The 19,499-nt window shown below is 39.8% G+C and overlaps 1 protein-coding gene across 1 annotated transcript in view; it reads right to left on the bottom strand.

The window, feature by feature from the left end:
- znf131 (zinc finger protein 131) overlaps positions 1 to 16,879 on the bottom strand; it is a 41,606-nt gene extending 24,727 nt beyond the window's left edge. Inside the window, exons 1-3 of the mRNA XM_028805527.2 lie at positions 16,777 to 16,879; positions 6,570 to 6,708; positions 3,797 to 3,898 (exon numbers count right to left, since the gene is read on the bottom strand). Coding sequence (XP_028661360.1) covers positions 3,797 to 3,898; positions 6,570 to 6,693 — 226 coding nt within the window. The 5' untranslated portion in view covers positions 6,694 to 6,708; positions 16,777 to 16,879. The remainder of the gene's footprint in view (positions 1 to 3,796; positions 3,899 to 6,569; positions 6,709 to 16,776) is intronic.
- Between the last annotated feature and the right edge of the window lie 2,620 nt (positions 16,880 to 19,499).

Raw genomic sequence — 19,499 nt, 5'->3', positions numbered from 1 at the left:
ATATATATCTAGATGTGTATATATGTATATATGTAAATATTTATATATATATATATATATATATATATATATATATATATATATATATGTGTCTGTGTGTGTATATATATATATATATATATATATATATATATATGTGTGTGTGTGTGTGTATGTATATGTGTGTGTTTATGTATGTGTGTATATATATATATATATTTATATATATATATATATATATATATATATATATATATATATATATATATATATATATATATTGAGAAGCGCGAGCCGGTTAAGGGGGGAGAAGAAGTAAAAGAAAAGAGAGAGAGAGAGAGAGAGAGAGAGAGAGAGAGAGAGAGAGAGAGAGAGAGAGAGAGAGAGAGAGAGAGAGAGAGAGAGAGAGAGAGAGAGCAGGCAGGCAGGCAGGCGGGCAGGAGTGCAGGCTCGCGTGTAGCTGAACAGTGAGCTGAACAGGTGAGCCAAACAGCTGAAGCAGGACGGTGTAGAGAAGGTCAGCTGCATTAAGAGTGTCTCGCCTGTTGCAGAGCCCGCAGGTGAGACGCTAACAGAGAAGAAGCACCGGGGATTGTCGTCTGTTTTTTAAAGACTGCATCCTTTTGACGTTTTAACCTCGTGTTAAAGGATTGTTATTCTTGTGTGTTTTAAACCTCCAATTCACAACTGTTTTAAGGATTATTTATTTAAACATTTATTGAATGCTCTACTGCACTTTGGACACCTGTTTTGATTCTTTTAATAATCAGTTATATTATTTACCAGTGTTATTTATTAAAGGTAGACTACAGTATATATAATTTATCAGTGTTATTTGTTAGGAAAATTGATTTTTATGTTAATATATTTGGGGTGCGGAATGGATTAACTGGATTTCAATTATTTTCAATGGGGAAGTTTGTTCTAGATACGAGAAATTCGCTATACAAGCTCAGTGCTGGAACGAATTAAACTCGTATCTAGAGGTTCCACTGTATATATATATATATATAAATAAAAGACAGCAACACTCATAACAATGACAACACAATTACATTGACAATCATGTTACGTTATTTTTAAAATGTTTCCTTTTTTTTTTTTAATAACCTCTTTAACACACTACTTCTCCGCTGCGAAGCGCGGGTATTTTGCTAGTTTATGTATATAGCTTAGCTTGAAGCAAGGCCCATATTAATGCAGTTTGCCTAAATGATGGTACAGTTGGTAAGATGTCATCACCAAGTTGCACTTGTTTTATTTTATTTTAATTTGGTGAATACTGTGTAATGCACCTGGGCTTGAAGCCTTGAAGTAATGATGCAACTATCAGTAATACTACTATTATTTATTTTATTGTTATTATTTATTAGTTTAAATATTATGCAGTTTAACGATGGTAAAATTGTTTAAAAAGTCACTTTAACGTGACAGTGGACAGAGATTGTTAACATTAACAGAAAGTGTAGTTGGTTTACAAAAAATATTTACTATTTATTCCTTTTCTAAGATGTGTTCAGTGAAATCCAACTTTTGACAAACACCTCTGGATATTTTACTAAGTCTAAATGCCTCTTTGGATGGTTGAAAATATGTTGTCAAAATCATAGTTTAAGCTTTTGCAAAATTTGTTCAATTAAATGTTCTATATTTTGACTGCATCTGTCATGCAATGTGATTCCTTCTCTTTAGTGCCACCCCCTTGAAAACTATCACTTTATGGGGCCATGCAAACCTGGATTAATACTTGTGTGCACATTAAAATGTCTTTTTGTACGATGTACAATTCTCATAACAGTCTAATAGGTTATTCTTAGCCAGTCTACTGCAGTAATTGCAGTGGAAAATGTGGTTAACATCCACTCGTGCATGGGGAAAAAAATACCGTCTAATACCGTGAAACCGGCAGAATTTAGAAAAATACCGTGATATAGAATTTTGGTCATACTGCCCACCTCTAAGCAGGACTGAAAAATCTTTACTGTGCAAACCTCTAATGAAAAAGCAGTGTAAGGCAATCGCAGGGATAACACATACAAAACCCACGCAGAGCTCTTCAAGCGGAGAGCCCATTTTCAATTCCTGAAAATTAACATTTTTCCCTTACTGTTTTGTCACTTCCCCAAGACACTGGAGTGTGACCATTTAGTATATGAAGTTATTTATTGCAGTTTGAGGTCACAAGTGTAATTTATCATCGTTACACCTCCACTGCAACCTGCCTAGCATTGTTTCTCTGTCATATTTGAGGAAGTACTTTTCTAGCTAGTAAAAATAACACCACAGCTTGGTAACATTTTGTAATGCTTTGGTATATCCAAAAATATTTAGCCTAAACAGAACGTTTCCCAATTCAAATTAAGAATAGAATTTTAGAACAATGCTAAGAATCACAGCTACAGTATGCTTGAATGACAATGGCTGACCCAGCAATCAGTTCACATGCATGTCTGTGTGCATGTGTTTATTCCAGCATCACTCAAATTTCCTGCACATATTTTCATGAACACTGGAAAATAACTTAAGGATAGTCCAATTTAGAATATACTGTAGGTTATATGGCATCTTTGACACAGTGGGTTCAGTGAACCGGATATCATAGAGCTTTTGTTGTCAAGCGGTAAGATACTCCTGCATGATGTCAAACATAACTTAAAGCTTATTGGTTGAAGGCAAAAGACAGTCTGACCAAAAAAGCCTGGGAGCAGAATGAGTGGCCAAAATCTTATTGGGATGAGATAAATGAAAATTCTTACTTATGCAGTGGATCTCTCTTATTCCATGAAATTACTCTTCCATTTCAAACATTTTCACTTTCCTGTGAGTCTATCTTTTGCCATTGGACCTCTGTGGACAAACTGCTTATCACATGAACAATCTCAGGTAGTGGGAAAAACACAGTTACATATAATTAATTATTAGACTAGGTGCAACATGGTGATGCAATGGTAATCAATGCATCCTCACTGCCATGGACCCAGGGCCTCATTTCCCAATTGTGTCAATGTTTTTGTTAAATCTGCATGATATCTCAGTGTTTGTTTGGACTGTATTTAGAAAGACTGGTTCTTTAAATCTCAAATATGTTCATGTTAAGGTGATAGGGAACTCTAAACTGTACATGTTGCAGATGTGTGCACCTGACTTGCAATGGATGGTGTGGCAGACGGCCAGGGACTTTGCCCCACCGGGATGCCTGGATTAGGGAAGGACTGGGAAAGAGGCAATATCTTCCCTGAACGCAACAGGGCAGCCCCCCCGATTTCCATCAAGGGTCATGGATATGAAGCTTAGAAGCTCAACCCTGTGGGGATCCGTGGCCCAAACAAGGGGCTGCCTGGACGGTTCCTGAGACCTGGAGGACAGCACTTCCGCCACACCAGGAAGTGCTGCCGCTCCAGGAACTGTGTACGCCCGGAGTGCTTCCGGGTGTAAGGGCATCACCAAGCACCTGGAGCACATCCGGGGCATGATAAAAGGGGCCGCCTCACTCCCTTCGAGGAGCCGGAGTCGGGAGGAGGAAGATGGAGCTTGCAAGAGAGGAGTGGAGGCAACCGAAAAGAGATAGAGACCGAGGAGCAGTGTGTGAGTGCGTGGAACCAACTGTAAATAGTTCTGTAAATAAACCTGTGTGTTTTGGACATTGGTGTCATGTCGGTCTGTGGCCGGGCTAGCTTTTACAATGGGTATTCAGTCAAAGGTTGGATCGTGCCTAATGCTGTCAGCCCAGGGCAAATTCTGGCTCCCCAAAATCCAAGAGGATAAGCATTTATGAGTGGACTGATTGTTAATCTATTTTGAGCTTTAAAACACTCACCTTCAATTTCCACCAAAGGTTCCATTTTGAAATCTTGAAAAAATTTGTAAAAAAACTGGCTGCAGGCAGCAAGGACAGCTTTATGAGCCCTGAACTGGTGACCTAAAATGAAAAGAAGGCATTAGTAACTTATAAAAAAAGGAAAGTCAGCAGCATATATGTTAAAGTGCAGAAACTCAATCTTTGTGGTATATAAAGAACAAAGTGGATTATCTGTGAATGTAATCAGGTGCTCTACTAAAGACATATGCAGAGTTTACAATTAACACAATGAAGAAATAAAAGTAAAAAGAAGGAAGATGAAGGAAATACTTTATTATTAGGCTGAAGTAATGGGTAATAATTTTACCTTTAAAGTTTCTGAAGCCACAACAACAAACTTGTAGAAAGGCTACTGGTAATTGCTGTTAAAACATATGATGGCATTCTCCTTGTGTCATCATGCATTTTCTTCCTGGTACTACCCTTTTTCCTCTCAAACAACATGATATGAGTGAATATGTGTGAACATCTTGTCCTCTGTTGGTTACTACCTTAAGCCCAAAGCTGCTAGGACAGACTGTGACACCACCCCATAACTGTATTGAAGAAATTTAGATAATGGTGAGATGATTATTTCTGGTTTCTTGAATACCTGACTCTTGTAAACCTGTAATGTTACAGATCATGAAAAGTAAAATGATATACATGTACACATATATTATCAACACAATTAATGGTCTGGGAAAGCCAAAGCTTATCCCAGCAGCATTGGACAACAATTAGTAACAGGACTAACACACAACCCCCACCCACATTGGCTCAATTTAGAATTATCAATTAACCAAACATGCATGTCTTTGAGGATGTGAGAAGAACACCTATGCAACCACGGGGAGAACATGCAGACTCGAATGTCTGGATCCTTGAGATCACTGAACCACACCAGTATAATGAGAACTTAAATAATATTCAATAACTTTAAATTAACCCAAACTAACAAAAAACAGGACAAATGAACTTCAATAAGGTTTTAGAAGAAAAAAAAACACAGCTATCACTATGGTCAACAGAAACAGCAAAATACTTGATTCTAAAGAATATCGTACTTCCATGCAGTTTATCAGGTTTTCTGTGTGCCTTTAATAGACATCAATATTATCCTTTCAAGTTCAAGAATAAAGTGTACTTAAAAGGATTTTCTGGAGTGTGATTTGTGCAACTCTGAACCACAAACCTGACAATGTATATAATATTTAAACAAAATTAGAGTATACAGGGTAGATATACACTTTCTTGTTCTACTGCACAGCTCTGTAGGCAGAAGTTCAACGTCCCATTATATTGAGGTAATTTTCTTTATATCTGAATTCTAGGAATTTCAACTAGGAAAGCAGAAATAGCTATCAACAACCTGCAAAACTATAATGAGGTATACATTTAAAAATGTCTACCTGAGCAGAATCATGGTAATGCTTATACACTAACTTCCTCTATCCAAACAATTCTCCTAAATTACTGAACCTCACATTTACTCATTATTTATTCATGTAAATAGTACAATTAAAACTTTGCAAGTCAAAATATAATTTTGTTCAAACTCCCAACAGCTGGGTTTATTGGAGATATTTGTCACTTTACAGTGGAACACATTTTTCAGGTGGTTACTGCTTAAATGCATAGGCCTGCATAAATTTGCTCTAACCTACATGCCAAAAATTAAATATGTCACCCATGTTTTCATTTAACTGCACCAATATCAGGAAGAAGAGAGAGCTCAAGGCTTGGTGAGCACAATAAAGTTTCTTCTTTATTGATCTAATGAAGTCAGTGATTTACTTACAACATAATACAAACTGCTAATAATGAAAGAATTAAAAAAAAAAAGACTTTTAAAATGATCAACCCTTGACAGACAAATATGGTCGTATCTAGGCTCCAGTTAAATATTGTGCAAATCAGAAATGGTGAAGTTGTATATAAGGTGCAAAAATAGAAAATGGGCTGGAATTATTCTTTGTGTTCAAGTTCAATATAAAGTTAAGGCAGCCTCAGTATGGAATCTATATGTCTTCCTTGTCTTTGCATTGGCTTGCTTCCATGGTCAAAAGACACACTTGTCAGTTTAAGTGACCATTCCAAGATCCTCAGTTATGTTTTGCTGTGTCAGTTCATACTTTCCTTGGCACTGGTACTACAACAAGGAATGGTTACTACCTTGCAGGAGCTGCAGCCAAGAAAAGCTCTGGTTAATTTGAACGCTGGACTGAGTAGGCAGGTACCTGATTATTTTTACCTCAGATCCCTTTAAACATGTATAATTGTACTCATCTGATTAATTTGTATCAATGTTTTTCTCCGCTTATGCATTCTTTCTGTGGAGCAAATTTATACATGAAATCTATACTACCTACCTTAAGGCAAAATCATATACAATATGAAAATAAATAAAAAATGTATAAAAGATTTTCAGTGCCTAGGACAGAACTGTTAAATGGTCAAGTTACTATGTCATCAGAAGGGCAAGGGAGACAGTGTAAAAATCATGCCGTATAATATAATGAGCTGAGAAGAGACTAAAGTAAATATGAAATGGCATTTTTCAGAAAAATACAAAAATTGAGGAAAAAAAGGCCTAAATTGGAAATATCAAACTTACCATGAAAAATCAAACATCGGTAAAAGAAACTTAATTGAATGCTTTGGGTATATTACCTCACTGACTAAATGAGGTAAAAAGGACAGGATTAGAGACCATCATGGATATTTTAAAAACAGTTTTAAAACAACATACCATCCACAATTAAAGTTATGTCAGTGAATTGGTCCAACTTCCGTTGTTCATTCAGTCTGTCCATCATGACTTTGTAATGGTCTGGAAACTCATTCTCACTGTCTGTTGTCTCTACTGTAGACATGATTAAATACGGTGTCTTAAAAAAAAAAAAAATAAGTTGGGCATTAACATAAGAAAACACAAATCCCATAGTGCTCGAGGGGGGTTGGTTCCTTTCACACCAATCTTTCACATACTTGTACATCTGATGCAACTTACCTTTGTACAAGTGTCTGTGATAATGAAAAGACACATAATCAAAAACAATAATTCTTACATTTCGAGAGAAATTCCCTTTATAAATACCTTAGAGATATATGGAGGAATTTCTAAAGGTTTAATTGAAACGTAAATCCCATTTCTTGACCTATGGTCCTCAAGGAAGACAGTCTGACCACCTTGCTTTCAGTGGCAATGAATAAGAAGCAATGTACCTATTACAAAGACCATACTCCAATAAAGCAGATGAATGACTCACATTTGTAATTTGTAAATGACTTTCCAGTAATACACTAATAAATTGGTATATGTGGGTGGCGCAGTATAGTGATGGTTATTGCGGCTGCCTCACACCTGCAGTTTTTTTTAAATCCTGGCTACGTGTGTTTAGGCTTTTTTCTTTGGGTACTCTGTTTTTTCCCCTAACGTACAAAGATGTGAAAATTAGTTTAACTAATGATTCTAAATTGGTCCAATGTGAGAGTAGGTGTATGAATGAATATATCTCAAGATAGACTGGCACTCCATTCAGGGTTGTTCCTCTCCTTGTGCCTAATGCGTTCAGGACTGGTTTCAGTTCCTGTAGCCCTGAAACAATACAAGCAAATTTGAAAACAGATTGATTTGCTAAATAAAACCATTTTGACCAGTTAATAAATGAAAGGGATTTTTCACTTCTATACAAAGCAAACAAATGATCAGAGGTTTTATATGGCAATCATTTATGCATTTTGGGAAATGCAGATGACAGTTAAGGTGATTAAAGAAATGTTTTTATTATTTGTTGGGTTCATTAAATAACTGATGCCCTCAGTTAAGATGAACATGTAAGCAAAGACTCTAAAAACTAATATGCCAATGAAAGAATCATTCAACAATGGAATTTTTCTTTTTCTGGACGAGATTATCACACTCATAAAAGGTATGCTTTGAATGGTGCATAAAATCCATCCATCCATTTTCCAACCCGCTGAATCCGAACACAGGGTCACAGGGGTCTGCTGGAGCCAATCCCAGCCAACACAGGGCACAAGGCAGGGAACCAATCCTGGGCAGGGTGCCAACCCACCGCAGGACACACACAAACACACCCACACACCAAGCACACACTAGGGCCAATTTAGAATCGCCAATCCACCTAACCTGCATTTCTTTGGATTGTGGGAGGAAACCGGAGCGCCCGGAGGAAACCCACGCAGACACGGGGAGAACATGCAAACTCCACGCAGGGAGGACCCGGGAAGCGAACCCGGGTCCCCAGGTCTCCCAACTGCGAGGCAGCAGCACTACCCACTGCGCCACCGTGCCGCCCTGGTACATAAAATTCCAAAGGAAAAAATGTACTGTGTTAAAAAAAAATACGATAATGAGTCAATCTGTGTCAAAATAAACAGATTTTGGAAAATATTTCTAACTGACCATCTCCAATTTGCCTTGTTCTTGCTGAAACTACTGTCATTGTACCTAATAACTAGTGTGCTGGATGTTCTTTAATTTCTGAGATATGGGGGCTTTCAAAAAGGTGGTATGGCTCTAATTTTGGTTAAAAAGAAAAAAAGACAAAAGTTATTTAAAAAAAAGACCATGTTCCATAAGGATGACATACGGATGACACTGCAGTTGTGACCCGCTGGGCTGGCTACTTTGAGCAGTTGTTCAAAGCTGATCCTCCGGCTAGGACATTGGATATCTCTGGGTCCACAGTTCTTGAGGCTGATCCTCCAATTAACCGTGAACCACCCAGTCTCACTGAGATTGCACAGGTGGTGAACCAGCTGAGGGGGGGAAAGGCTGCAGGGATCTGTGGTATCCGGGGTGAACTTCTCCAGGCTGGTGGTAAGGCTGACCTCCTGGCATTGCAAGGAATCTTTGCTTCCATTTGGGAGACTTGCATCATCCCAACTGAGTGGAAAACGGGACTTGTCCTCCCTATCTGGAAAGGGAAGGGTGATCGCCTGGATTGCATCAACTACAGGGGAATAACACTGCTCTCTGTGCCGGGTAAGGTCCTTGCTAGGGTCATCCTCAATAGGATTTGTGATCACTAGCTGACCTACCAGCGACCGGAGCAGTCTGGTTTTATGCCTAAGAAGTCTACCATCGACCGCAACCTGGCACTGAGGGTTTTCATGGAGCGCAAACACGAACATTGGCAGAGTTTCTTTGCAGCCTTTGTCGATTTTCGTAAAGCGTTCGACTCAGTTGATCGAGCTGCCCTGTGTGACATCCTGAGGATTCACGGGATCCCCTCATGGTTGCTGGATATCATGGCCGGCCTGTACACTGGTACAGTGAGTGCTGTGCAAAGTGGAGGCAGGACCTCTGCATTTTTCACAGTTGATTCTGGGGTTCATCAGGGGTGTGTTCTTGCTCCTACTCTGTTCAATGCTTGTATGGACTGGGTGTTGGGCAAGGTCGTGGGGTCCAGCAGCTGTGGGACATCTGTTGGTGAAAAAAGGTTCATGGATCTTGACTTTGCGGACAATGCTGTGATCTTCGCGGAGTCAATTGAGGCTCTGATCAGGGTGCTCGAGAGACTGAACGAGGAGTCTGAGTGTCTGGACTTGCGAGTGTCCTGGAAAAAACCAAGATCCAGGCCTTTAATGACCTCTTGGGCACAGCCATCAGCAGTGTGTCTGTTTGCGGAGAGAGTGTTGACCTTGTTGAGAGGTTTACTTACCTTGGCAGTGACATTCATGTATCTGGTGACTCTTCCTATGAAGTCAGTAGACGGATTGGGGCAGCATGGGGGGGTCATGAGGTCGCTGGAAAGGGGTGTGTGGCGCTCCTGATATCTATGTAAAAGGACGAAGGTCCAAGTCTTTAGAGTCCTCGTGCTTCCTGTCTTGCTATATGGTTGCGAGACATGGACGCTAACCAGTGACCTGAGACAAAGACTGGACTCCTTTGGTACTGTGTCTCTCCGGAAAATCCTTGGGTACCATTGGTTTGACTTTGTGTCAAATGAGCGGTTGCTCATGGAGTCCCCAATGAGGCACATTGCCTGCATTGTGAGGGAGCGTCAGTTACGGCACTACGGCCATGTGGCGTGTTTCCCAGAGGGTGATCCAGTTCATAATCCTCATTATTGGGGACCCAAGTGGCTGGACCAGACCAAGGGGTCGCCCACGTAACACCTGGCTGCGGCAGATAGAGGGTCATTTCCGCAGGGTGGGACTGGACCGCGTGTCTGCCTGAGGGGGTTGCAAACCGGGATCCCAAGTTGTTTCGTTGTGTAGTGGGTGCGGCAATGCACTGTACCAGTGCACGCTCCCCATCTTGACTTGACTTGTTCCATAAGTCACAACTTTTTAACTGTTAATGCATTCAATTTTCAGGGATTGTTATTTAGTATTAGATGTATTTAAAATAGTTGGTGCACAGTTGTATACTGTATTTTCCAGTTTATAGTTAGGTAAAAACAGTGTAAAAACAAATTCTTTTGTACTTTAGAGAAACTTTGGCCTGAATTATTGCTATATTAAACCATATCAGACATTTCAAATTCTAAAGGGTATTACTCATGTTACAGTATTTTTAGCAACTAGCAGCCTGTTTGAGACATACCAATTTTTTTTATTTAGGAGGCAATAAAAACGAAGAAAAAAAACATTTCATGCATATATCCATCCATCCATCCATTTTCCAACCCGCTGAATCCGAACACAGGGTCACGGGGGTCTGCTGGAGCCAATCCCAGCCAACACAGGGCACAAGGCAGGAAACAATCCTGGGCAGGGTGCCAACCCACCGCAGGACACACACAAACACACCCACACACCAAGCACACACTAGGGCCAATTTAGAATCGCCAATCCACCTAACCTGCATGTCTTTGGAATGTGGGAGGAAACCGGAGCACCCGGAGGAAACCCACGCAGACACGGGGAGAACATGCAAACTCCACGCAGGGAGGACCCAGGAATCGAACCCAGGTCCCCAGATCTCCCAACTGCGAGGCAGCAGCGCTACCCACTGCGCCACCGTGCCGCCCTCATGCATATATTTCAAATCCATATTGCTCACACATCACAACGTCAACATATCACTGGAAACAGCATAGTTTTAAATAGTAAATGTACAAAATGTGACGTTGGTTCCGTGAACTAAACTATATTTATTTATTAAGGTATCATGGCATATTATACAACTTGTGCACAGAAATGTTTTTTTAAGGTACTTAAATATTATTATTAGTGGTAGTATATATACAGTGCATCTAGAAAGTATTCACAGCGCATCACTTTTTCCACCTTTTGTTATGTTACAGCTTTATTCCAAAATGGATTAAATTCATTTTTTTCCTCAGAATTCTGAACACAACACCCCATAATAACAACGTGAAAAAAGTTTGCCTGAGGTTTTTGCAAATTTATTAAAAATAAAAAAACTGAGAATTCACATGTACATACAGTGGTGTGAAAAACTATTTGCCCCCTTCCTGATTTCTTATTCTTTTGCATGTTTGTCACACAAAATGTTTCTGATCATCAAACACATTTAACCATTAGTCAAATATAACACAAGTAAACACAAAATGCAGTTTTTAAATGATGGTTTTTATTATTTAGGGAGAAAAAAAATCCAAACCTACATGGCCCTGTGTGAAAAAGTAATTGCCCCCTTGTTAAAAAATAACCTAACTGTGGTGTATCACACCTGAGTTCAATTTCCGTAGCCACCCCCAGGCCTGATTACTGCCACACCTGTTTCAATCAAGAAATCACTTAAATAGGAGCTGCCTGACACAGAGAAGTAGACCAAAAGCACCTCAAAAGCTAGACATCATGCCAAGATCCAAAGAAATCCAGGAACAAATGAGAACAGAAGTAATTGAGATCTATCAGTCTGGTAAAGGTTATAAAGCCATTTCTAAAGCTTTGGGACTCCAGTGAACCACAGTGAGAGCCATTATCCACAAATGGCAAAAACATGGAACAGTGGTGAACCTTCCCAGGAGTGGCCGGCCGACCAAAATTACCCCAAGAGCGCAGAGACGACTCATCCGAGAGGTCACAAAAGACCCCAGGACAACGTCTAAAGAACTGCAGGCCTCACTTGCCTCAATTAAGGTCAGTGTTCACGACTCCACCATAAGAAAGAGACTGGGCAAAAACGGCCTGCATGGCAGATGTCCAAGACGCAAACCACTGTTAAGCAAAAAGAACATTAGGGCTCGTCTCAATTTTGCTAAGAAACATCTCAATGATTGCCAAGACTTTTGGGAAAATACCTTGTGGACTGATGAGACAAAAGTTGAACTTTTTGGAAGGCAAATGTCCCGTTACATCTGGCGTATAAGGAACACAGCATGTCAGAAAAAGAACATCATACCAACAGTAAAATATGGTGGTGGTAGTGTGATGGTCTGGGGTTGTTTTGCTGCTTCAGGACCTGGAAGGCTTGCTGTGATAGATGGAACCATGAATTCTACTGTCTACCAAAAAATCCTGAAGGAGAATGTCCGGCCATCTGTTCGTCAACTCAAGCTGAAGCGATCTTGGGTGCTGCAACAGGACAATGACCCAAAACACACCAGCAAATCCACCTCTGAATGGCTGAAGAAAAACAAAATGAAGACTTTGGAGTGGCCTAGTCAAAGTCCTGACCTGAATCCAATTGAGATGCTATGGCATGACCTTAAAAAGGCGGTTCATGCTAGAAAACCCTCAAATAAAGCTGAATTACAACAATTTTGCAAAGATGAGTGGGCCAGAATTCCTCCAGAGCGCTGTAAAAGACTCATTGCAAGTTATCGCAAACGCTTGATTGCAGTTATTGCTGCTAAGGGTGGCCCAACCAGTTATTAGGTTCAGGGGGCAATTACTTTTTCACACAGGGCCATGTAGATTTGGATTTTTTTTTCTCCCTAAATAATAAAAACCACCATTTACAAACTGCATTTTGTGTTTACTTGTGTTATATTTGACTAATGGTTAAATGTGTTTGGTGATCAGAAACATTTTGTGTGACAAACATGCAAAAGAATAAGAAATCAGGAAGGGGGCAAATAGTTTTTCACACCACTGTAAGTGTTCACAGCCTTTGCTCAATACTTTGTTGATGCACCTTTGGCAGCAATTATAGCCTCAAGTCTTGTTGAAAATGATGCCACAAGCTTGGCACACCTATCCTTGGCCAGTTTCGCCCATTCCTCTTTGCAGCACCTCTCAAGCTCCATCAGGTTGGATGGGAAGCATCGGTGCACAGCCATTTTAAGATCTCTCCAGAGATGTTCAATCGGATTCAAGTCTGGGCTCTGGCTGGGCCACTCAAGGACATTCACAGAGTTGTCCTGAAGCCACTCCTTTGATATCTTGGCTGTGTGCTTAGGGTCGTTGTCCTGCTAAAAGATGAACCGTCGCCCCAGTCTGAGGTCAAGAGCGCTCTGGAGCAGGTTTTCATCCAGGATGTCTCTGTACATTGCTGCAGTCATCTTTCCCTTTATCCTGACTAGTCTCCCAGTTCCTGCCACTGAAAAACATCCCCACAGCATGATGCTGCCACCACCATGCTTCACTGTAGGGATGGTGCCAGGTTTCCTCCAAACATGACGCCTGGCATTCACACCAAAGAGTTCAATCTTTGTCTCATCAAGACCAGAGAATTTTCTTTCTCATGGTCTGAGAGTCCTTCAGGTGCCTTTTTACAAACTCCAGGCGGGCTGCCATGTGCCTTTTACTAAGGAGTGGCTTCCGTCTGGCCACGCTACCATACAGGCCTGATTGGTAGATTGCTGCAGAGATGGTTGTCCTTCTGGAAGGTTCTCCTCTCTCCACAGAGGACCTCTGGAGCTCTGACAGAGTGACCATCGGATTCTTGGTCACCTCCCTGACTAGGGCCCTTCTCCCCCGATTGCTCAGTTTAGATGTCCGGCCAGCTCTAGGAAGAGTCCTGGTGGTTTCGAACTTCTTCCACTTACGGATGATGGAGGCCACTGTGCTCATTGGGACCTTCAAAGCAACAGAAATTTTTCTGCAACCTTCCCCAGATATGTGCCTCGAGAAAATCCTGTCTCGGAGGTCTACAGACAATTCCTTTGACTTCATGCTTGGTTTGTGCTCTGACATGAACTGTCAACTTTGGGACCTTATATAGACAGGTGTGTGCCTTTCCAAATCATGTCCAGTCAACTGAATTTACCACAGGTGGACTCCAATGAAGCTGCAGAAACATCTCAAGGATGATCAGGGGAAACAGGATGCACCTGAGCTCAATTTCGAGCTTCACGGCAAAGGCTGTGAATACTTATGTACATGTGCTTTCCTCAATTTTTTTTATTTTTAATAAATTTGTAAAAACCTTAAGTAATCTTTTTTCACATTGTCATTATGGGGTGTTGTGTGTAGAATTCTGAGGAAAAAAATGAATTTAATCCATTTTGGAATAAGGCTATAACATAACAAAATGTGGAAAAAGTGATGCACTGTGAATACTTTCCGGATGCACTGTAGATTCTACAAGTAAACTTTAAAACCTGCAAATCCACAAAATTTTCAGTTATGCAATTACTTTTATGGCACACTTTGTCATACATTGGCAATATGCATTTGAAACATAGACGTGAAATTAGTTTTCCTTTTTAATACCTTAGAAATCAGAATGTTTTACTTCTTTCTGGTAGGCAACTAGGTGCTAAAGCTGGACTATAACATCAGTAATACCTATCAAAATGTAAAAGATCTGATGTGGTTTAATGTGGAGATGCAGAGGGACAAAGTTTTGCTAAAGCATGAGTTTTTTAATACAATTTTCAGCAAACAAATTAGCAAATATGAAACTGGACTATTTTAGGTGTTAAAGACATCTAATACTAATTAATGTCTGAACTGGCATAAGCCACCTAATTAATTAATGTCTTAATTGGCATAAGCCACCTTAATTTGGGGTGTTGATAAGAAATGTAATGATTTACTTCATGAGGTAGTTTAAAATGATACCCTACATGATCATGTCTGATATTTGTCATTTTTAACCTTCCAAGAGTGGCCCTTAGAGGGCTACAACCAATGGCAAAAAATCAAATATCCAAAATTGTGTTTATGATCAGCAACCTTGAAACAGCATAAGTCAACACTCCATGTGCTTGTATTCTTGATTCCCATTTTTTCGGGAAATAGACTAACTTTGTCACACATATCACAATAGAAGGTAAAAACCCTGGTGTAAGTTGATGTGGAATGCACAACTTCCAATCCTTCTGATTATATGTGCTGAAGATTACTAACTATTGCTTTACTCTTTATCATAAGGGTGGAATTTCTTACACAAAATAAGGTCCGAAAAATACAGTGGAACCCCCAAAAAGTTTGACGTCTTGCTGACAAGATGATGATTCGAACGGCTTATCATATGTGGAAGTTTTCTTATATCAGTTGAGTCAGGAGGTGCCGGACTAAAAAGTTACTTCAAAGTGTTCATAAGTAATTCATCTAAACACAACAACCCCATAGAATTTAATGGATCTAGCATTAACAGTTAAAAAGTTATGAGTTACAGAACACTGTATTTTAGTAGCACGTTTTCAAATAAAAGTAGGGCCACACCCCGTTTTAAAACCGCAGTATCTCAGAAACTAATTAACATATAAGCCTAAAACATGCACGCTCTTTATTGGGTACAATGACATTATTTTTAGCAAGTATGAAGCAAATCGGAAGTAATTGGTCGGAATGCCTCGGTTGACTCTTACGTGCATTGACCCTAATCAGACATAGCCATCATTTAAAAAAAAATACCACGACAGAGTCCTCATTTAAAAAAATATATAACGATGTTTCTTGAAAATATTTTTTAAAAAGTTGCTGATGCAACAAATTACATCTTGCAACCCTCAATACTTCAAGCCTTTCTTAAAATCAAAGTGAAATGGGTCACTTATCGTTGCCAGTTAAGTGTTCTTTGGTAAAAACAAGTTGCATTATTAAATCTTTAAGCAACAACCAACAGCGCCAAAGCTACTCTCGGGAGCTGTTCGCAAGTTGTCCATGCGCATGTGTACACAATATAAACGACACTTTTAAATATTTATTTGCGAGTCTTGCAGCGTATCTATATTATACTGTGCGTCAAACAATTCTCAATAAACTCATTAAAAATTCAGAGGCAATAAAGAAAATACAAAGCTCTTTTTCCCAGGGTACTGCTAATAAGAAATAAAGAAAGAAACCTAAAGAACACCTAAACCCTTAATTTTCAATTTGATTGCTTCTGCATTCTCCTTACTTTCCAATTACCCATTTTTACCCTTTTCTGCCTGTCAAAATGCACAAAACCACTAACTTCTACCTCCCAATTCAACACACAACCTCTTATTGATGTTTGTACAACATCTGAATGTAGGCCAATCGGGAGAAAGCGAATATAGAACTTCCCTTCCACAGTTATCCAATAAACAGAAACACAGCCAAAAGCACCCACCAATCGGCAACAGTACGCTCCCTGACGGCGGGATATGTAAAATCTGTCCAATTAAAAGTAAAGAGTGCCCTGTCACTTCTTCGGAAACATCAAATAGGAGAAAGGAAAAGGCGGGCCTTCAGCATCCAAGCATCACATAAGGATAGGGGCCTTGAACGGAAGGCCTACGTTACGTTCCATTTCAGAAAACGAAATTACTTTTTGAAAAGAGAGAAAATAAATCTATTATGTTTGTTGCAGGAAATTAAAAGCACCGTTTCAAGGCGAATAATTAAAGATTTATTATATAGGGTTCATTTACAAATGACATATTTTAAGCCCCCCTCGCCATTCAATGTTGCCTGTCAGACAGACCGTCGACGTTACGTCATCAAACCGCGCATAAAAATATATATATTCTACCCACTGAATGCCAAACAAAGACCATGCCATATGCAGATCAGTTATCCACATATAAAATAAACCGACCCCTGGTTAGGTTTAGGCGCTTGGCGATAGTTCATAGCCGCCAGTAATTTCCACCTACCTTTCCACTCCCAACCTCGACAAAAAGGCGGTCGTTACTCCTTGGGCCTCGGCTTCCCGACAAGCCTTACGCCGCCACAGAGCGTGGACGTTGATTGGTGGCGTTTCCCTTCAACCGCACCTCCAACTTCCTGGAACGGTCTTTTTTAAGATTTTTTTTTTCTGGTAATGTTTGCATCAAAATTTTTGTGATCGAGGAAATGAACGACAATTTCATTACCCTAATGTTACCTTGTTTACGTAATGTGCATTATTGTGTATTATACTTTTTAATGGCTTTAATTGAATTTGTGACGTGCCATTTTTTTTTGGTCGAATTGTTATCAACATCTTATGTTGCAAGTAAATGATCTCTTACTGAGCACGAAAGGCTGGTGTATCTAGCGCCTGTCTCAACATTTCGCGATCCCTAGAACTTAATATCTCAACATACAAGCAAGCTAAAAAAAGACAGGATTTGTAATTTTGCCGGTTTGTAATTGCCTTTAATAATCAAAAAGGCGGTTAAAATCAAAAACCAATATGAATTAAACCTGCCCTTCCCCACCCAAATAGATTTGCCAGATACCTCAGTAGCCAAAGGAGGACGCATTGAAAGTTTTAGCTAGGGGGTCTCCTAAGCAGTGCTTCAAGTGGAATCAAACAATTGCCAGCACTGTCTGTTTGTTGGCATATATTGCGTGCTTGAGCTGGAGAGTTTTCAGTGCAGTTATACATTGGTGAGATGGGGTTTATCCCCCTTGAACTTTGATTGTGCTGATACACCTGCATTATATCAAATGACACCTTTGGGGCTGATGTTTGCTGCTGTGTCCCTCTTGCAGTTTTGAACATGGATAGAGGTTGAGAGGCACCAGTATGCAACCATTTACTGCTGGTACTTAAGTTCCTTAAACTGAGTAGTACCGGCAAAGTTCAAGCCCTGAGCCATACTATAAACATGAAAAAGCCAAACATTTTCTAGGTTTTTAGCTCTACCTCTCGGACAGAAGACATGAAGCCCAAAATGAGGACATGCTCTCCTTTTACCGGGCGACTGGTAACCCTATGCCCAACTAGATCACATAAACAGGGGTCTTCAATTAAAATTCAAAGAGGTCCAGCAAGAGAAAATTTGCTTAAGCAAAGGTTCGGAACATCATAATGTCTAATGTGCATTATGATTTAGTGCCATATATTTTGAAGTAGCCTAGTAGTTGTATCAGCGTCTGTGTGTAGTCAACGACTGACTGTCTAATAAAATAAAGAAGTACAATTCAGTTGTATTTAAATAATGCTTATTATTAAGTTTCACATTGAACTGGAGGGTAAATGAATGTTCTTTTTTTGTTTCAATTAAAATAAAGTTTCCATTTAAAAATAAAATAAAGAGCTTTTGAAAAAGGCATATTGAAATAAAGTGCTTAATTTTAGAAAAAATAAATAAAAAGGTGTAGTTTGAGTTTTCCCTCTTCTTTTTTCTTAACCACTTTTCACATATAAACAATCTCAACAAATATTAACAGCTAAACAGCTTTAACACCTCTTTTTCTCTTTGTTTCCCACTTTCTCTTGTTCAACGAGAGCAGTAAGCTCTACCTTGTGCTGTCAGGATTTAAAATCTGGGCTGGAATGGTGTCAGGGCCATTCTCTCACACATGTGTTGGTGCTCATCTGTGATCCTGGAGTGATATTTAGTTTTAATAATATTCACAGTAGAGAAAGCTGCCTCAAAGTTGTATGTGGAGCCAAACATGGTCGAGATGTAAAGGGCTACTTTCCTTAGACCTAGGAAAGCTGTCTCTAAGACCATTTGGAACCAAATTGCTCTTTCATGGCCATATCTGCTTGGAAATTGATCAATTGCATCTGAAGAGGCCCAGCATTTGCCCACTTGAAGTGCTGTGTGACATCAGTGATAAGGAATGGATTATGAATGAACAGGGTGAGCTGCTGAAGTTTTCCATAAGCTTGTCAATAAAGTTAAAAAGAGCAGATCCTTCTCTCTCACCCTAAACCTGTTCCTTCACTGATGGGAATTGTGTGCAGTATATCTGCAGGTCTTCCTTGAACACCCCAAGTTTCTTCTGGAAGGAGCGGATAGCTGTCATAAGGTCACAAACTGAATTGTCCTTGCCCTGTAGCTTTAAATGCGGTTCACTCAGGTGTGGAGTTACATCAACCAAAAATCCACAATATCCATCTTCTTCTCATCTTCCAAAAAGTGAGAAAATTGTGTTGCCTTCTGTCTCGTCAGTTGTGCCAGGAAAACTGCAATTTCCATTCTGATTGACCAAAAGTGCTCCAACATTTTGTCTTTACTGAGCCATCTTACATTGTTGTGCAGAAGCAGGTCATCAGCATTTGCATTCATCTCTCTGAGGAATTCCCTGAGCATGCAATGCTGATGAGAAGGAGATGCCCTGAGAAAGTTTATCATTCTCATCATTGTATTCATCAGCTCAGCATACTTGTCTGACCGGGTGGAGCACAGGACTGTTTGATGAATTATGTAAAGGTAAGAGATAAGTTCTTGCCACAGCTCCCCTCTCCCTATCATGGCAGGGGCTCCATCTGTGGTCATTGAAACCATTTGTTTTGGCTCAAATTCCCCTCTTTGATACCATTATCTTTATGGCCAGGCAAATGTCCTCTCCTCATGTACTGGTCTGAGGAGATGTAACACCCAACAGGTCTTCACAGAACTCCTTCTTCTTGTTGTTGAATAATCTTACATAAACTAAC

This window comes from Erpetoichthys calabaricus, chromosome 7 (assembly GCF_900747795.2).
Source record: "Erpetoichthys calabaricus chromosome 7, fErpCal1.3, whole genome shotgun sequence".
Taxonomy (NCBI): Eukaryota; Metazoa; Chordata; class Cladistia; order Polypteriformes; family Polypteridae; genus Erpetoichthys; species Erpetoichthys calabaricus.
This window is presented reverse-complemented; position numbering and strand designations above follow the sequence as displayed.